At 47.3% G+C, this 20,058-nt stretch overlaps 1 protein-coding gene across 1 annotated transcript in view; it reads right to left on the bottom strand.

Annotated features, from left to right (window-relative positions):
* HS3ST4 (heparan sulfate-glucosamine 3-sulfotransferase 4) overlaps positions 1 to 16,487 on the bottom strand; it is a 478,184-nt gene extending 461,697 nt beyond the window's left edge. Inside the window, exon 1 of the mRNA XM_040258188.1 lies at positions 15,772 to 16,487. Within this exon, the coding sequence (XP_040114122.1) occupies positions 15,772 to 16,487 (716 nt within the window). The remainder of the gene's footprint in view (positions 1 to 15,771) is intronic.
* Between the last annotated feature and the right edge of the window lie 3,571 nt (positions 16,488 to 20,058).

Below are 20,058 nucleotides of genomic sequence, written 5' to 3'. Positions count from 1 at the left end.
GGAAACAGGTTCGATCCCTGGTCGGGAAACTAATATCCCACATGCTGAGAGTCAAATAAGTCCAAAAGGCATAATACTGAGGCCCACACACCCCAGAGCCGTGCTCTGCAACAAAAGAAACCACCACAATAATAAGCCCACACATCACAACTAGAGAGGAGCTCCTGCTCGCCACAGCTATAGAAAGCCTGTGCACAGCAACGAAAAGCCCATGAGCCAAAAATAAATAATTAATTTTAAAAAAGAGTGTCACCAATACAGTATATTAACACATATATATGGAATTTAGAAAGATGGTAATGACGACCCTATGTGCAAGACAGCAAAAGAGACACAGATATAAAGAACAGCCTTTTAGACTCTGTGGAAGAAGGCGTATTTGAGAGAAAAGCATTGAAACGTGTACATTACCACATGTGAAACAGATGACCAGTCCAAGTTCGATGCATGAAGCAGGGCACTCAAAGCCGGTGTACTGGGACAACCCAGAGGGATGGGATGGGGAGGGGTGGGGGGGGGTGCTTGGGATAGGGGGACATATGTACACCCATGGCTGATTCATGTCAACATATGGCAAAAACCACCACAATACTGTAAAGTAATTAGCCTCCAATTAAAATTAATTAATTAATTTAAAAAATAAAAAAGAGTGTTAGCAGAAACAAAGCTAGAAGTCTACTGGGCAAGAGCTGTGTGTAGGACCAAGGCAGACTGACAGATGAGTAGACAGGTAGGCAGCTACCTATGTATACAAACACAGATGTGTGTACGTACATATATCTTCATCTGGTCAAACACATTTATCATAATGACATAGTCTTCACGGATACAGAAGAAAATTATTATTTTAATATAAAAAATATAAGTAAGTATATTTTTATGGCCAAAAAAACTTAAGACTGATGTTTAGAAAATATCAAATTCTTAACAGAAGTAGAAAATCAGGTACATTTTATGCGTCCTTCTAAAATATCCTGTGACCTCCTAAAATAGTTCTATGTTCCACACAAAAAGCATTGCGTGTGTGCTAAGTTGCTTCGGTTGTGTCTGACTCTGCAATTCTGTGGACTGCAGCCTGCCAGGCTCCTCTGCTATGGCATTCTCCAGGCAAGAAACCTGGAGTGGGTTGCCATTTCCTCCTTCAGGGGATCCTCCCAACCCAGGGATCAAACCCAGGTCTCCTGCATTGGAGGGGGCAGTGCGGGGCGGTGGGGAGAGGGGGCGGATTTTTACCACTAGCGCCACCTAGGAAGCCCAGCAAAAAGCATTGTGCCCACTCAATTTATTTCATCCTTCCAACTGGATTCCCTTCTGGATGGAAGATAATAAAAAGAGGTCAAGTATGATGACATCCTTGTGTTTTACTTTAAGAGATACTTTAGCAGATGACCCCAGACTCATTCTCCCCTCCTTCCTGGACACAGAGACATTCATATTGTTCCTAGAATCCCCTGCAGTTCAATGTGGTCCTGTAGAGGAACCCTCACCAAGAGAAAGAGCAGAAGTCGTGAGTGTCATTTACTCCACTTGCTTAAAGAGGAAATTACTTCCTGAACTTTGCCCTCTTTGCCGGACTATTTGCTGGAAGCAGAAGACTCTTGAGAGTTCCTTGGACTGCAAGGAGGTCCAACCAGTCCATCCTAAAGGAGATCAATCCTGGGAGGACTGATGCTAAGGCTGAAACTCTAATACTTTGGCCACCTGATGCAAAGAGTTGACTCACTGGAAAAGACCTTGATGCTGGGAGGGATTGGGAGCAGGAGGAAAAGGGGATGACAGAGGATGAGATGGCTGGATGGCATCACAGACTCAATGCACATGAGTTTGAGTAAACTCCGGGAGTTGGTGATGGGCAGGGAGGCCTGGCGTGCTGCGATTCATGGAGTTGCAAAGAGTCAGACACAACTAAGCGACTGAACTGAACTGAACTGAAATGGGGTAGAGTATCAGCTCTGAACCTAGGAGAAAAATCCTTTAAGACAGGGGTTCTCAGTCAACCACAGGCAATTTTGCTCCCCAGGGACACCAGGCAATGTTTGGAGGTATTTTTGGCTGTTCAGATGGTGGGGGTTGGAGGTGAGGAGTTAACTACTGGCAACTGGGAAGGGCAGCAGTCAGAGGGTTTGCGAAACATCTTACAGTGCATAGAACAGCCCTCCACCACAAAGACTTTCCTGATCCCAAAAGTCCACACTGCTGAAAGTTGAAGAGGTTTACTATAAAGCAACCTTCTTCAAACTTTGTGCAAAATAATTCCCCAAGTGTCTTCTTAAAATGCAAATTCTGGGGCTTCTCTGATGGTCCAGTGAGTAAGAATCTATCTTGCGATGCAAGGGACACGGGTTTGATCCTTGATCCAGGAGGATCCCACATGTCTTGGAGGAACTAAGCCCAGGCGAAACAACTACTGAGATCCAGCTCTAGAGCCCAAGAAGCACAACTGCTGAACCCACGCACTACGACCACTGAAGCCCATGTGCCCAGAGCCCCAGGCTCTGCAAAAAGAGAAGCCACGGCAGTGAGAAGCCTGAGCACCACACAAAGAACAGCCAGCTACTCACCGCACCTAAAGAGGGCTGCAGGCAGTAACGAAGACCCAGCACGGCCAAAACCGATAAATAAATCTTTCTAAAAATTGTAAATTCTGCTTCAGAAAGTTTGCGGTGGAATCTGGGGTTCTGCATTTCTAACAAGCTCCCCAGGGGATGGCAGAGCAACAAGACGGAAAGAATGGAACTTGAGTCTCTGATTGGTCTTCCTGAACACGGTCACCCCAGCAGTCCAGACTGGAGTACCCAGGGGGTGCTGCTACTCAAACATACACGCCCACACACCTGAACTCACAGTTTTCAGCTTGTGTTCCTCCTGAGAGGCTGGTCTCAGGCAGCATTGATTGCTACAAACTCTGAATATTGACATTTCAATTTGAATATTGAATATTCTATTTGAATACTGAATTTCAGAGAAAAATCATCTGTCTTATGTAAAGCCACTACAGGTTGGGATCTCTTTGTTGCAACAGTTCAGTTTTTCCCCTAACTAGTACAGTGCATTTGTGACCCCTCGGACTGTAGCCTGCCAGGCTCCTCTGTCCACGGAACTCTCCAGGCAAGAGTACTGGAGTGAGTTGCCATTTCCTTCTCCAGGGGATGTTCCTAACCCAGGGATAGAACCTGTGGCTCCTGCATCGGCAGGCAGATTCATTACCACTGCACCACCTGGGAAGCCCAACTAGTACCGTGATCATCTGCAAACAGCCAATGGTGACGTCTATGCTGCTGTTTGGCAAGATACCTCAAGAGCCCCAGAGGTGGTGTTTTCCAGAAAAAGAGCAAAAGGAAAGGGAAGAAAAGGAACAAGATGGTGGCTTCTAGAGAGCTCTGGGAAGAGTGTTTTGCCGCCGTAACAAATGACCCCAAACTAATTGGTGGCACACACTGGAAGTCAGAAGTCTGAAATGGGTCTCCGTGGGCTACAATCAAAGTGTCAAGAGGGCTGTATTCCTTCTGCACCTTCCAAGGAAGAATCCATTTCCTGGTCTTTGTTGTAGCTTCTGGAAGTGGCCTGAATTCCTTGGCTCCTGGCCCCTTCTATCTTCAAAGCCAGCAACAGCGGGCTGAGTCCCTCCCATGCTGACATCCCTCTAAATCTCTCTCTCCTACCCGCTCTTCCATCTGAAAGGACTCCTGTGATTACATGGGGGCTCATCCAGATAATCCGGGATAATCTCCCCCCTCAAGGTTAGCTGTTGAGCAATCATAATTCCATACGCAACCTTAATTCTTCTTTGCCATGTGATGTAGCGTGATCACAGGTTTTGGAGATCAGGATGTAGCTATTGGGAGGATGTGCTGTCATGCCTTCCACAGCTTAGAAAGTAGGCTAGTCAGGCAGCCAGAAGGTGGGACGTTACTATGCCCACCTGGTAAATGCAGAGAGGGTACACAGGAAAAAGGGATGACAAGCCATTTGGGAGCAAAACGAGAGAATCTTCTGGTCACTCCTGAAGCTCACCCACTGCAGGGCAATCCTTAAAAGCACATGTGCTCTATGGCTTTTTATGTTCTTTCAGTGTGAAAGAATGATGCCTCAGTGGTCATGAGTCAGGTAAAAGAATTATGCAGACAGAGGTTCTCCAGGAATTCTCTGGATCTTCATGCAGTCTGCCCTCACAATGTTTGATATCCATGGTATGTAACAGTTTCTGTAAATTAAACTTCTTAATCTAACTTTATGATAAGAGTGCCTGTCCTGTATTTCAGGGAGTCCCTGGAGTGCAACATTCCAGAAAACCAATTACCTGGGGGAGTTCATGGAAACGTGTGTGGATTAACAACAACTACAGGATGGGGACAAAGCAGATGCCAGCATATCACCATGATTTTGCCCTTGCAACATCACTCGGGGCTTATTAGAAACGGATGTTCCCATTTTAGAGATGGGAAAACAAAGGCTCAAAGGCCAAATACTCTCTAGGCACCCAAAGCAAGGTAGACACAGCACTCAGACTGCAACCTTTATGATTTTAGGTTCAGCTTTCTTTCCTAAATATCACAGAGCTCCAAACAGGCAAGCGGCCCTAGGATAAAGGCACTCAGACTGAGGAAATGACTCACATGTCCTCAGCTTCAAATCTCCAACCCTTTGCTGAGGCCTGGACGCAGAAGGGTGGATTTACACCTATCATGTGTAACAAATCGAACACAGCCTCCACTTAACTGTTCGATTAAATGGCAATTATGTCATTTTGATCATGCATTTAGAGAAAGATAATACCAACTACTCTTGGAGCATAACAGCCTATCAGGAATAATCCAGACTCTCCTAAAACTTTGGCAACTATAGTGACAAAGGCCAGGAATCAAAGGCCACTTGTTAACAATGGAAAGGGGCCTGGCTTGGGAAGGCCTGCGGTGTGACCCCATGACCGTCACCTGCCCTACTGAAGTCACATTCTCTTGATTTTGTAGCACTGGGATAAGACGGTACCTACTTCATGAAGCTGCTGTGAAGGATAAATCAGGTAATGTGGTATGCCGGCAGGACCTTTTGGGGAGACTGTCTAGCCCACACAGCTTGTTTGAGTGGGTTTCTCTTTCTTGTACCCAAAATAGTCTTGCAAAAATAGTACGTGAAAGAACTGAGAACAATTCTTAGCCAGAGTTCCCAAGGAGTGTGAGTGTGTGATTTCTTTGCAGAAGCCTAGAGTTTTGTAAGAAAATGGCACAGAGAAGGTACCCCTTTCATTCAATAAACTGCCACTCATTCAGCATTGGTGATGAATAAGCCACCATCATGAAGTGCCTACCTGTGCCAAGTACTGCTTCTGGCTCAGAACCCTGGCGAAATCACGTGGGACAAGACCCTGCTCCCATGCACTTGATCTTCTGGGAGGGAGAGCGAAGTCATTAGGATGATTTGGGAAAGCAATACATCCTCTGAAGAAAATAAAACGGTGGAACAAGCTCAGAAGTGGAAAAAGGCCTTTAAATTAGGTAGTGTGGAGAGGTCTTTGGGGGAATCTGAAATGTGAGCCAAGATCTGAAGGACAGATACCCAGATACCTGCACTGTAGTAGTGGGATTGTAGGGGAGGGGGGCGGGGGGGGGGCAGAGAATTCCCAGAAGAGGAAAGAGAGAATTAAATTGTCCTGGAGCTTCCCTGGGGGCTCAGTAGTAAAGAATCTGCCTGCCAATGCGGAAGATACGGTTCGATCCCTGATCCGTGAAGATCCCACATGTCATGGAGCAACTAAGCCCAGGCACCACAACTACGGAGCCTGTGCTCTAGAGCCCTCGAGCCTCAACTCCTGAAGCCTGTGGGCCCTAGAGTCGGTGCTCCAAAACAAGAGATGCCACCACCATGAGAAGCGCATGCGCTCATCTAGAGAGGAGCCCCTGCCTGCCACAGCTTAAGAAAAACAGTCCTCAAAGCATCAAAGACTCAGCACAGTCAAAATAACTACATTTATTAAAATTTTAAAAATAAAATAAAATGCCCTGAAGTGAGAATGAGCTTGGTCCCAGAAGAGAAAAGGAGACACTTCCACAGTCTGTTTTGGGGGCAAACCCCCACAGTCAGCCTGTCCAGTAGGCAGGCCATGCACACATGGGAAACCAAAAGCTTCGAGCGCAGAAATACTGGCATTTACTATTCACTCCCAGGAAGCTGGAAGACCGCCCTTCCAGTGCAAAACAGCTTGGGGACAAACGAAAAGAAATGCTGTGTGTTTGGAGCCAGACACCTAGGTCTGAATCCCAGCTCCACATCTTGACCAAGTTCCTTGACTTCTCTGTGCCTTGGTTTCCTGACCTGTACAACGTGACTGATCACAGTACCTGTCTCACCAGGCTCTTGGAATGATTGAAACCACCGCTTGGGGCAGAGCCTGGCACCCACAATATGTGTCCACCCCTGAGATTCTTACCATGTTGCTACTATGATTCTTTCAGGTCCAAATCTTAAATCATCACCTCCTTGTTTCATTAAATAACCATCACTTGTCTGTGATTCATTTTTTGGTGTTGCTTTCTAACAACAGGAATGCACCTAAATTTACTCATTTACATCAATTCAACAGTTAATCTACACTAGGAATGACTCTTGCTGTTGTTTAATCACTAAGTTGTATCCGATTTTTGCAATCCCACCAATCTCCTCTGTCCATGGAACTTCCCAGACAAGTATACTGGAGTGGGTTGCCATTTCCTTCTCCAGGGGATGTTCCCAGTCTAGGGAATGAAACCGTGTCTCTCTCTCTCTCTCTTTTTTTTTGTAACTTATTTATTTTTTATTGAAGGAAAATCGCTTTACAGAATTTTGCTGTCTTCTGTCAAACCTCAACATAAGAAACCATGTCTCTTGCATTGGCAGGTGGATTCTTTACCACTGAGTCACCAGTAAAGTCCCTTCAGTCTGGGATATAAAGCAGTCAGTACCAGCCCTGTATGAGGAATTCTAACACTGTTTATGAACCTGGACAGTAGCAGTTGTCTTACAAGCCTCCCCTCAGTTAAATAAAAGGTAGAAAGGAAGGGAATCTTGTCTTTGAAGTACAACATTTTGGCCATGTTCATAGAAACAATATCTTCAGACCACTCTGAAACACACCTGACCTAAACGTAGTAGCAGAGATAGCCAATAAAAAGTGGGTAGGGAAGGAAAAGAAAGAAATGCTATCCCAGAGAAAGAGGGCTCCTTCTAGTTACTGTTTCCTTCTCTGACACCCCTCACGAAAGTATTAAAATTTTGTTCTTGCAAGTCCTTTGCAAGTTTTGCTAAATTTATCCCTGGTTATTTTGTCTCTTTGCTTGGTTCTATAAATAGGATATTTTCTCTCATTATATTTTCAAAATGCTTGGCATGGGCATATAGGAAAACTATAGATTTTGCATAGTAATTTCTTTACCAGTCACCTTAAAGAATTCCATTATTATTTCTAATAGTTTTACGCGTGGGAGTGAAGATTGCTTATCTTAGGCCTTCCAAAAGAGATGAAACTACTAGCAACGGGTGATAATTCTATCTTCTCCATTCTTATTCTTTTTCACCTCACTGAATTATCTATCTATTTCTGAGCAATGGTAAATAGCAATGATGATAATGGGCATTCTGGTCTTGTTCTGGATTTAATGGTGATATTTCTAGTGTTATACCATTAAATACGATGCTGGCTTTGGGTATGATCTGATCTTATCAGCAAATGTTCTAAAAATCAGGAATAAATGCTTAGCTCTACCAGACATTTTAGCATCCACAAAATAAATAATATTTTTCTCTAAGTGAAAAGTATGAAGAATAAACCACACAATTTTTTAGGTTTCCCAAGATCAAACCATCCTTCCATTCCTAGAATAAATGGCACTTTGTCAGGACTTTACCTTGTAATGTAATCACTTAATGGTCCATTTCCCCACTTGAGTTCTTTCAGATCACTGGCTATGACTGATTTATGTCTGACACATTGCTGACATTTAATACACGTTTAATGAATAAATAATGGAACTAAAAAGTACACTCAACCTCCTCAAAGTAACCACTTGTACCTCTTTCCGACTTAAAACAATGGGAGAGATCATATACCTTTCCCAGAGTGGGTCTTCAGATGTTTACTGTATATGTGGTGTTAAGTGGTCCCTAATTCTTTTATCAATAGAACCCTTGAATATCTCATTCTTTACGGGGAAACTCTTCCCTATGGTTGCAGTGGGAATAAGCTTCCTTCCCTATTCCCATCACCACCCCAAGCCAAAGGGGTGGCTACATGCCCCGGGCCTGATGAGAGCACCACACAGATTTTTTAGGAATGGGCACATGGGTCAACAGCATCTCCAGCAATTTCTTACAGAAGCCCTTAAGAAAAAAAGTTTTCCAAAAGAATTGATAAACCAAAAAATGCTTGTCTAGGGTTGCTGCTTACCATCTTGCTTAAAGTGTAGTGAGACAACCTGAGAATGAAGCAAGGTACAGCAAACGTGGAAAAGACCAGAAAGAAATGGAGAACTGGATTCAATTTTTCCTGAAGCCATCACCCCTTAGACTTTCTAAGTAATAAACCAATAATTGCCTTTCTTGATTTACAATAGTTTAAGCTCAATTTCTATCACTTATAACCAAAAAAATAAGGCCTAATGCATGTGCTGCTTTGTTTTCCTGCGTATGTGCTTTATACATTCTTAAATAAAGGTTGAAAGTAAAAAAGTTTTTTAAAGGAAAGCGATCCTAACTAGCGTGTGTTAAAAATCAACCGCCTGCTTTTAATTAATGGCAAGATAGGCAGAAGGGCTCCCTCAGTGAATTATAATTTCAGATTGAAATTCCCAAGACAGTTATAGAAGAGCTTGTTAAACCGCAGAAACCAATAGAATCAAGAAATTACTTTAACAGGGTGGTGGTTCCATCAGTTCCAGAGATATCATCCATTATGCAAACCAAAACCTTTAAAACTTTCTACCGTGCAGCCCTAGCAATCCCTCATTCACCTGAAGTCTCACAGCTTCTCTCCTGACTCAATTTAAAAGTAAAAATGACTGGCATGATTTACAAAAATAAAAATAAATAAATCATGTGATGGCTGGAGAACTCCCTAGTGAAAACTGCCAAATCTCAAGACAGGGAGTTCTGCGGGGTCTGTCTGAACCATCCTGCATTCTCAGAAGCTTTCAACTCTGCTGAAAAACTGAAGATAAGCATGGCCTTGGCATCCTAAATTCCTCTGTACCTATCGGGGCAAGTGGCATCAATTTCTATCATAGGCTATAAAAATGTCAGCGGGCCAACCCAGAGAGCCTCACCAGCTCCCTGTCCCATCCCCTTTATGGGAGAATTTTGGCTTCACTTGCCTCCTGAAATCAGACTCTTCTCCTTCAGCTCAAGTTACAACAGACTAAATTCTGGAATCTGGTTTCAATTTTTCTCTGGAGAGCTACTTAAGAGATGCTTCAGGGTTGGAAATCCCTCATTCGGACATAATCTTGAAATAAAAGGCTATGTTCAAATGAAAAATGCATTACACCATCTCTTTAGGGCCTTCTGTACTGATGGGAAGGATAAAAGGAAGGAATGGAAGGAAAATGAAGAAGAAAAGCAAAAAGAAGAAGGGAAATGGAAGAGAGAGAGAAAAGAAGGGGAAAGGAAAATATGTCAAACTGTGTAGGGCACTTTAAATGTCATTTAATTTCATTCTCACATCATTCCCTTGGAAGGAAATACTATTGAGCCCACTCTGCAGATGAAGAAATTGAGGCTTGGTGATATTAATTCATCCAAGGTCTTACAGTGGGGATACTGTATGACAGGTTCAGAGATACAAATACACATTCTAAAGCACATTGCTTCTAGCCGACTAGCTTCTTTCCTCCAAAGAGTCCAAGACAGAAGTTTGTTCTAGAACCAAAATATGTTAGTGACTGAATGGACCTTATGGAGATTATAATGTCTCATCATGTGAGTGGGTTTCTCCGGTGGCTCAGTGGTAAAGAATCCACCTGCCAATGTGGGAGACACAGGAGAGGTGGGTTCAATCCCTGGGTTGGGAAGATCCTCTGGAGAAGGAAACGGAAACCTACTCTGGAATTCTTTACTTGGTGGGCTTGTAGCCCAGGCTTGGTGGGCTACAATCCATGGGGGTCACAAAGAGTCAGACACAACTGAGCATGCGTGCATCATGTACACAACAGAGAAGGAAGGAGGGAAGAAAGGAAGAAGCTATTGAGAAAACTGACATCCAATAAAATTAGTGTGTGGCAAAGAAAAACCTAGACCCCAATTTTTCCAACTCTTAAGTCTTACTCTGTTCACAGGACCACAATCTATTTTACTGGTGCAACTGATCAAATGGATCAAATACAGGCACTCCTGATTAAGCAGTGAACAACTGAGAATTTTCCCGCCCTCAAGAAAATGTTTGCTGGGAACAAAAGGGAAATTTATTTGTAATTGTCTTTTTCTGCTCCATGCTCCTGTTTATATCCAGCTTCCTTTGTTGTTGTTGTTACAATATATCTGAGAGACTTCCCTCAAGCTGTTGCAAAATTGTTAAGGGGGAAAATATCTAAATTGAAAGAGCGCACTTAAGCCACAATTCTGGCAACTGCAGAGGGTACTGGTATGCCAGTTACTTTCAGAAATGAGTTTAAACCAAAGGTCACTAACCAGTAGCCAGCTGGCTGTAACCAGCCCACAGATGTGTTCTGCTTGTCCCGCAGTGCTGGCCCACATGGCACTTTTAAGAAATCTCAATCTGCTGCCAAAGTTAAAAACCAGGCCACTTCACATCAAAACCCAGATTTCCAGTTTCTCTTCCCAAGTGGAAGACAGGGTTCCCCTGATGCCACATTTGCAAACGGAAAAGGCGTGGCTGGAACAGAACAGCGGCTGCCCTTTTGGACAGAGCGTCTGTGGCCCAGTTTCTCCCCACCTAGTCTATTTCACTGGAGTGTATTACCCACCTGAGCCCTGAAGGCATCTGATGAGTGACCCTTGGTTTAAAAGGTTAAGTAGATATAGATTGCAAAGCCCATCATTATTAGTCTTTTCCCAAAAACATCCCCAATAAAAGCCTCCAGTCAATGTTATGGCAGCTGTGAAGGGATATTCATTTTTTTAGAATATATATTCACTTTTATTATTTCACTTATTCCTCTCAACAACCCTGCAAGGAAGGAATTACTCTCAGATAAACTGAAGCTGAGTGATATTTAAGTCAGTTATCCAACCCAGATCATTTAACTAGTAAGTTGCAAAGCTGAGTTTTGAACCCAGTTTTGCTCAGTTACAAACACTTTAGAATGCTTTGAAAAGAATGCTTTGAGAAGTCATGAGGTTTGTTTCTACCTCAGGGCCTTTGCACTTGCTGTTCCCTCTGCTTGGCAACCTCTCCACTCAGGTCTTCACATGGGAGGATCTTACTCATTAACAATATTTATACCACCTCCAGAGAGGTTTGCCCTCATCACTGATAACACGTACACACACACACACACACACACGAATTACTTTCTATGCCCCTGCTACTCAAAGAGAGGTCCAGAAATCAGCAGAATCAGTATCACTTTGGAAATTGGAAATTCACACTCTCAGGTCACTCCCTAACCTACAGAATCAGAACCTGCATGTTAACAATACCCCCAGGTGATTTGTGTGTATTTAAAGTTTAAACAGCCCTGCTCTACAGGAGCACTGCCCGATGGAAATAAATATAACAGGAGTCACACATGTAATTTCAAATTTTCCAGTAGCCACATTAAAAGAGTAAGCCACGTTAAAAGACCTGTTTGTTCGCCGTCTCCCCTTTCCCCACTCCCACCCCCACTAAAATGTCAGTTCCAGGAGACGAGGTGCTTCATCAGTCTTGTTCACCCTTGTATCCCCAACACCTAAAACAGTATTGGAAACAGGGTAAGTATCATTAAATGTCTGTATCATTAAATGTATCATTGTAAGTATCATTAAATGAAAGAAGGAAGGAAGGAAAAGATTTTGTTAGCACTCTATCTACCAGCCTTTAGACAACCGCGGCTTCAAACCTCAGCTCAACCCCTGAATGGCTAAGCAACCTTGAGCAAACTGTATTCCCCTCTGAGGGCCAAATGTAAAGCAGAAAGGCTGCTCTTTTGCTCACAGCTTCATCATGCCGCCTAGATGTGATTACACGTCTATAAAGCGTGAATTGCCATGATGACACATGTTCAATACACGCCAGTGCCTTACACGGCCCTCCTTCCTTCTCTCTCTAGACACTTCATCTGAATGATGTGGACTACACTCCTCTCGGTAGCACAAACAAAACTACTGAACCCGCTTCCCCGGGCTATTTCCCTCCAGCCAACAGGATGTGTGTCATAACTGCTGGCAGTGAAGACATCTTGACCCCATGGAGGGTCACTTCCCATTGCCCTACAGCTGAGAGGCTTCCAAAGCCACAAAGTCGAGGTCACTGGACAGTCTGTGATCTACAGGGTAGACCACGGCTCATGGCATCTCCGTCACACTGACGAGTTCTGCCATGGCAGCCACTTGGCTTGCCACAAGGCCCCTCCCCTTAGAGGACTGTGAGGTGTGCCTAGACAGTGTGTATCAGCTCCTATTGAAAAGCATATTGTAGCTTTGTCCTTTTACTTTGGGGAGGGGCACGGGGGTTGATCTACCCCCATTTATTAATCACTGGCCTGTGTCAATCCACCAAGTGAGGCTTGCTGTTCCGTAGCTTTAACACACATCCTAATCCATCAGCCTATCTTGCCCTGCAAATCTGATGCACACGTTCTAATCTCAAACGTGTTTTTAAATCAGAGCAGATCCACAGCATAGGCGAAAGCAAAACCCGGATTTAGACATAACCGGAGTGACACGGAGGAAATAAAACCCGGGCTGCTTAGTTAAATGCGACGAAACTCTTGCCAGCTCTGCTGAGAGCAGCCCCAGTTTCTTCTTGCTCTCCCTCTCGCTGACATCACAGCCACCAGAATCACTCGCAGAATCAGTAGGCTATTGGGAAGCAAGTTGAAAAGAAAAGGAAAACAAATAATGGGAAAAGGGGATCAAAACCTTTAATTAACCTGTGAATCTCCATTCAGGCACACAGTTGAGTAAGATTTCAGATAAAATACATACCATACTATAATCATTTAAGGGGGAGGTACTATAGCCATTTAAGTAGAGATGCCACCATTTAAAAGACTGGAACCAGGGAACCAGGAAGAAGGGTTTCTGTTACTGGTTTGAATCAATGCCACTGCTTCCTTCTACCGTATGGTGAGGATGCCATCCCCTCTTCCTACATGGGAGGGAGGGAGACAGTGAGTGTGTGCTCAGTTGTGCCCAACTCTTTGCAACCCCATGGACTGTAGCCTTCCTGGCTCCACTGTCCCTGGAATTTTGCAAGCAAGAATACTGGAGGGAGTTGCCATTTCCTCCTCCAAGAGATCGTCCCAACTCAGGGACTGAACCCATATCTCCCACATTGCCAGGCGGATTCTTTACCACTGAGCCACCTGGGAAGCCCATGAAGAGAGAGGGGAGCTAAAGAGATGGAGTCAACAGAAATCCCTAAAATGCCCTCAAAGCAAGGCTGAATCTGTTAAGGCTGGAGAGCTATCTAGGATCTGGAAGGTTTCTGGGAGTCTTCTCAACATCCAGATTTGGGTGGAAAATGACTGCTCGACGTTAGATAGAGTCTCCTGCAGTAACTGCAATCAGCATCACTAACTGTAATAAGGACTTACCCTGGGTGTGATGCTGGGGCAGCAGATGGAAGATACAGAGATATCACATGGTCCTCTTAAGTGAGGATCGAGTGAACCTACTTCCATTTGCATCTTAGTCCTATGAGATGCCGAGTCCCAAATACCACCCGAGATGGCTGAGGGTACCACATGTTGGAATAAGATCTTCAACAGCCATATCCTGTGAGCAAGGCAATTTACACACCTCCTTTTCCCAGCTGCAGTGTAAAAGAATGTAGCATCTGTCAGTATCATCTATCTTTTCATTCAGAGAATGCTCCCGACCCTACAATGGGACCTCCTGACATGCAGTCCACATTACACCGTTCATCAACTTTATTTTAAGTCATCTGAATAAAACACCTCCTTCTCCATTTCCAGCTGTCACAGAGCAACTGAAACACATGTTGGAAAGATTTGATCTTTATTCCTCCCTCTCCCCCAAAGGGCATTTGACACTTCTCACAAGATATACAGCTTTAAAATTAGAATGGGAAAAAGCCATGGTTACCCCCTTAGAGCCACCTTTACCCCACAGCAGAAACCTGAACATTCCTACAACCAACAATTTAACAACTGAAACCTTCCCAGACATCATACCCCATTTTTTTTTAATTTTGCTGTTGTTGCATTAATCATCCTAACACCTTTTTAATTATAATTGCAAACTGGAAGCCATGGCTTGTGATGTTATAAATACTGATTTTCCAGTTAAATTAGGCATTTGCTGTTTTATGTTTTGATAGAAAGGGACTGTTTGAAGCCTCCTAAAACATTGCAATTAGTTCTCTCTGTTGAAACAGACAAGACATGAACAGACACATTTGCTGTTTCAGTTTAATGTGCTGGAATGTTTATGCCTAAGTGTACTTCTCTCAAGCTTTGAAAGCATAAGGCATATTTTTAAAAGGCGAAGAAATCAATCACAATACACACATTTATTATATATTTCCAAAGTTAAGTTATTTCTCAAACTTCCCCAGCCTGTAATTTAAACTTAAAAAGCACATCTCTTCTACAAGAAGGCGACCTGTCAGGAAACAATCGTTATTTTACCTATTGGCTCTGTTAAGATGATAACATCACTTTAGCTGACAAAGCCTGTGTTTCTGGTTGACAATTGCAATTAATTACTGAGATGCAGCCAAGATGCAGCCAGCCATCCAGATCTGTTTTCCAGAGTGATTAAAAACAAAAAAAGAGGAAACAGGGAAGGGCAAGGGAGAACGCTGGTCGATTAATTTATTTTACCTGCACTTAACTTACTACTTCTCCCTTCCCTCGCTGCTGGCAGACGGTGGAAAAGGAGGGAGATGAACAAACAACTCACTAGACACAAGCTCCAATCTGTTGCAGTGAGGCACCGGTTAGAAAGGGCACAGATGCAGGGCATGAAAACTCCTAGGGCATCAGCTGTCATGTAGACACAGATAGTCCTGATGCAAAATTAACCCGGGGTTCAAGCAGCCCAAGAGGGACGGAAAGTTCTGGAGGTGGGGGGCATCCTGAGTCTTTACGAGAAAGCCCAAACTCGCCAGCATCATCTTTTTAACTGTTCCCGGTTCATTCTGCTCTAAACTGAAAACACTGAAGTTGGATTCCAGCCACGCAAATGCGTTTGAGGGCGATCTTGAGAGATTCCAGGAAATCCCAAAGCCCTTTAGTCAATCCAGCTTGTCCAGCTCCATTCCTCGGCGTCCCCAACACAGAAGCGCACCGCCCCGCAAGAGACTGGGTTAGGAAACACCCCGCGGACACGAAGGCTGGGGATCCCCAGACTCGGAACCAGGCAGATGCCGAAAAGAGCTCCCTGGACGAGGAGTCTGAGGCAGGCAGAGCAGGGGGACCCCTCTCTCCTCGCCCTGGAATAAAGTGATCCCTGGTGAGCATCCAGCCCTGCCCGCCGTTCACCCCAGGGTGCGCAGAACCCTCCGGGGCTCACGGCTCTCGGAACGCAGCCCAGACCCCCAAGGGCAGGGGGAGCGGCTGTTTCCCGCGTGGGTCTGTCCCCACGCGCCCATCCCATCCGCGGAGCCCGGGGTCCTACCTGTACCACTCCAGCCCCTTCTCGTAGTTCCTGTCGAAGAAGTGCGGCTCTACGCCCACCGCCCGCACGTCCGGGTGCACTCGGATTGCCTCCAGCAGCGCGCGGGTCCCTCCTTTCTTGACCCCGATGATCAGCGCCTGGGGCAGCTTCTTCTCGCCGTAGTCGGGGGTGCTGACGGCGTTGCCGCTCCCGTTGGCCGCCCTCCGGCCTGCGAGCTCCTCGTCCGTGGTGCTGGACTCCGGCGCTTCCCTCTCCAGCAGCGCGCTCTGCGCCGTGACCATCTCGCCGGGGGTCAGCGGGGTCCGGAGCCAGGCGTCCCGGGCGCCCCCGCTGCCGCTCGCCAGCCCCCAGCCGTCGGCCCCGGGGGCGGCGGGCTGCCTGGGGGGCTCGGGCGGCTCCCCACGGCTCGCGTTGTCCGGCGGCGGCGGCGGCGGCGCGGGCGGCTGCGAGGGGGCGCCGAGGCGCACGGGGGGAGGCGGTAGCGAGGGTGGCGGGGGCTCGGCGGCGCCCGGCGGCTCCTGCAGCGCCAGGGGGAATTGCAGGGAGCCCGAGCCGCCCAGGAGGCTGTAGCACAGGTAGGTGACGGACAGGGACAACGTGCACATGAAAAGCAGCTTGCGCGCCGGCGGGCCCTTAGCCGAGACGCCGGGTGGCAGCGGCGCGGCGAGAGACGGAGGCGGAGGCGGAGGCGGAGGAGGTGCGGGCCACGGGGCCATCGCGGCTCCCGGCTCGCGGCGGCGGCGGCGGCGGCCCCCGGCGCTGCCCGGACATGGTTTCAGCCGCCGCCCCCGCCACCGCCGCCGCCGCCGCCGCCGCCGCCGCTGCCCAGCCGCCCCGGCTGCATGAAGCGACGCCGCTGCGCCCCCGGCCCTGGCCGCTGTCCCGCTGCGCCGGGGGGGAGCCCGGCCGCATGGCCCCCCCTCCCCGCTCTCCTCGCGGCGTCCGGGGGGCCCCCCACCACCCCCCTCAGCCTCTGGCAAGGGGACCGAGGGGGGCGCGCGGACCCGCCGGCTGCACCTGCTCCGTCTGCAGCGCCCCCGCTTCCCCGGCTCCGCCGCGGCTCCCGCTCCAGCTTCTGCCGCCGCCGCCGCGCGCTGTGGCAGCCCCGAGTTCCTTCCCCGCTGCTAACTTTCTGCCGGGAGAGCGGAGAGACGCGGAGGGGGCCGGGCGCGCGCCCCGCGCCGCCGAGGGAAGGGGGAGTGCGCCTCGCGCGCGCCTGTGGAGGGGGGCGCGGGCGCGCGGGCGTGCGCTTGGGCTGGGGCACCCGGGGAAGCGGAGATCGCGCCCCCAACCCCGCGCGCCGCACGCACTCGCTGGAGGTGTTCCCCGCCCCGCCCCGCGTGCTTCCCCTCCCCTGGGAGCCCGGGACGCCGGGTTCTCCATTCCTCTCCCGGTACTTTTGAGGGTTGTAGAGCCGGACGCCCGCCGCCGGTGCTGCTCACCGGCGAGCTGGGGGACCCGAGGGCAGCGACCTCTCGCTGCCCCTTTTCCCCTGGGACTCCGAGCAAACTCGGCCCATCCCCCGACCTGCCCTTCTCTCACCCTGGATAGCCTCCTGCCTTTGGTCCAGGAGTGGTTCCTTCATACCAGCTCTCTCATTCCAACTTCCATCTTTCCATCCTCCCCATCTTATCCTGAAGCTCCTGACGGGTGGAGCGTTGACACAAACCCCCAGGTTTCTCTACCCCCAGAGCGTTCGCGTCCGTCCCCGCCACCGGTGACTGCGCATTCTGCTCCAAAAGATGAGGCTGTCCCCTCATCCACACCCTTAACCACAGGTACACCTGCGCCCCTTGGAGGCGTCGCCACTAAAGGAGTTAGATCTCCCTGGACTGAAATAGACTGTGACCATCATCGCTCTACACACCTTATAAGCAGAGGCAAGTTGGATTGCAGGGTGTCTGTGCATCGCTTCACTGAATTTTTTTTTTTTGAGTATATTCTTTTCAGCGAAATTTCCACCCCTCACGTCCCTCTCCTGGGGAGGTTATGGTAAACATCAAAAGGCTTTGGAAAATTCAAAACTAGACTTGCTTCTTGGAGGTGGGGGAAATCGGAGTCTGCAAAGGGAAGATGAGGCAGAGTCATTAACGGAGCAGCTCTAGCGAACTGTGCGTCCTCGGGACAGGGTTTGGCTCGGCACACACCCGCGAACAGTATCTCCCAGGGGCCAGCTCTCGAGATCCCATTCACCCTGCCAGCCACAGCTGGGTGCCTGGCAGGTCTGTCTGTTTTCACCTGGCGGCTGATCTGGTTGACATCCGGTTTTTGTTTGATCGCATAATAGGAACAACAGTTGAAAGAAAATGTATATATAGTGTCTAAATATTAACCAGATACCTAGTGCCAGAGAGGGGAAGAAAATGTTAATCAAATAAGATGAAGAACTCGGACTTTTCCCTGAGTGAACAAAAGCTCACTGCTGCTCTCAGCTGGACACGAGTTTCCTTCACTACAGCTTTAGTTCAGATAAAGATTATTCCTTTATAATATATATATTTTTATGGTACACGGGAGACCTCTGAAATGCAGAGTCTGGTGTCCTGTAAATCATTCCGTGTAACTACTGATGCTTTTCTCAAACACCACAGGACTGTATTACTGTAATGTTAATGGGAAGAAGCCAGCTAGAGCTAGGAGAAACCATAGGCTTGATCCATCCCTGTTCCCACTGGGAGGCCCCCATGGCAGCAAATATTGCTGCTGCTGTGCCCCCATCTCCCTTCCAAGGCCCAGATACCAGCCCTGAAACAGATGCTCAGCATGTGGTCCAGGGCCGCCCTGTAATACACATTCCAAAACTTTTACATCTGCCGTCAGCAATCCAAATGAACCTGCTAGGCATCTAGTTTCACTAAGCATGTGTTTTCTCATTCGGAAAGATTTTGATAAAAGGATGTTAAAATTTAACTCAGAGGTATCACACTGGTGACCAGCAAAGCCGAATGTGGCCCTCACAGTGATGTGAAGAAATTTCAACTAGCTGCAATATTTAAGCATAAAGGGCCTGTGCTAAGTGCTAAGTCATTTCAGTCGTGTCCGACTCTGTGGGACCCCACAGATGGCAGCCCACCAGGCTCCCCCATCCCTGGGATTCTCCAAGCAAGAATACTGGAGTGGGTTGCCATTTCCTTCTCCAATGCGTGAAAGTGAACTCACTCGGTCTTGTCCGACTCTTAGCGACCCCATGGACTGCGGCCCACCAGGCTCCTCCATCCATGGGATTTTCCAGGCAACAACACTGGAGTGGGGTGCCATTTCCTTCTCCAGTAAAGGGCCTTCCACCCCCCCCAAAATCTGGACATGTGGTTTCTGTTGAAATAGCAGATCCAGCAGTTTGGGGGCCCTCAGCCAGAGCTGAGAATCCCTCTATAGGTGGGGCATGTATGCCCTCTTCTTCATGAGGCACCCGGATTGCCACCCTACATTTATGTTACTTGTCTGGATGATGGTAATGAGGAAATTTCCTGGGATCCCTTTTCCCGCTTGTCCCCAAATAGTCACATTTTGATGGAAGACTCTTGAAGGAAGAGAGCGCCACTAGTAAGACGACAGGTCCCCCAGTGGATGGGAGGAGCTGATTAGGGCGACAGAGGAGGTTTGAAGGTTTCTCACTTAGGCAGCTGTCTATTTTTTTTTTCCTAGTCTTGATCCAGCTTTTCTGGGAGTGAGTTCTTAAAAAACCTGTGATAAAAAGCAGAAGCTATCTACATAAGGAGAACTCAGCCTTCATTCAGCAATTCCCAGTGGATCTGGAGACCAGATAGAATTTTTTTTTCTTTTTGCCGTTTCCACTGCCAACACCCATGCTCATTCAGGCCTATCCAAGTGTTTGCGATATTCCTCCAAATGCTCTCCAGGCCTCCTGTGAGCCTCAGGAGCCTGTTTCTATCCATCTTAGGCAACAGTTTTTCTGAGACAGAGCTCTGCAGATGCTCTGTGACTCAGAACCCCTCCTCTCACTCCCCGACTAATAAGTTCCAACCTCTTAACCTTTGCACTCACAGTGCCCTTCCAACTTTTACATATCTCACATTCATTGCCAAACCAAACAGCACCTACCATTCAGACCTGTACACTGAATCCTTGTTTCATCTCTGTGTGATCAGACAATAGAGTTAAAGCTATCATTTGCTAGCTAAGTGACTCTCGGACAGGTCATTTCACCTCCATGAGCCCCATTTTCTGCATATATAAATTATGGATAATTAGACTCACTTCGAATGGTTTTTATAGAGAATCAAATTGACTTACAGAGTATATGCAAAAATACCTGGCTCCCAGCCT

The sequence above is a fragment of the Oryx dammah genome, unplaced genomic scaffold (assembly GCF_014754425.2).
Source record: "Oryx dammah isolate SB20612 unplaced genomic scaffold, SCBI_Odam_1.1 HiC_scaffold_2, whole genome shotgun sequence".
Classification (NCBI taxonomy): Eukaryota; Metazoa; Chordata; class Mammalia; order Artiodactyla; family Bovidae; genus Oryx; species Oryx dammah.
Note: the sequence above shows the minus strand (reverse complement) of the source record. Positions and strands in the feature narration are given on the sequence as shown.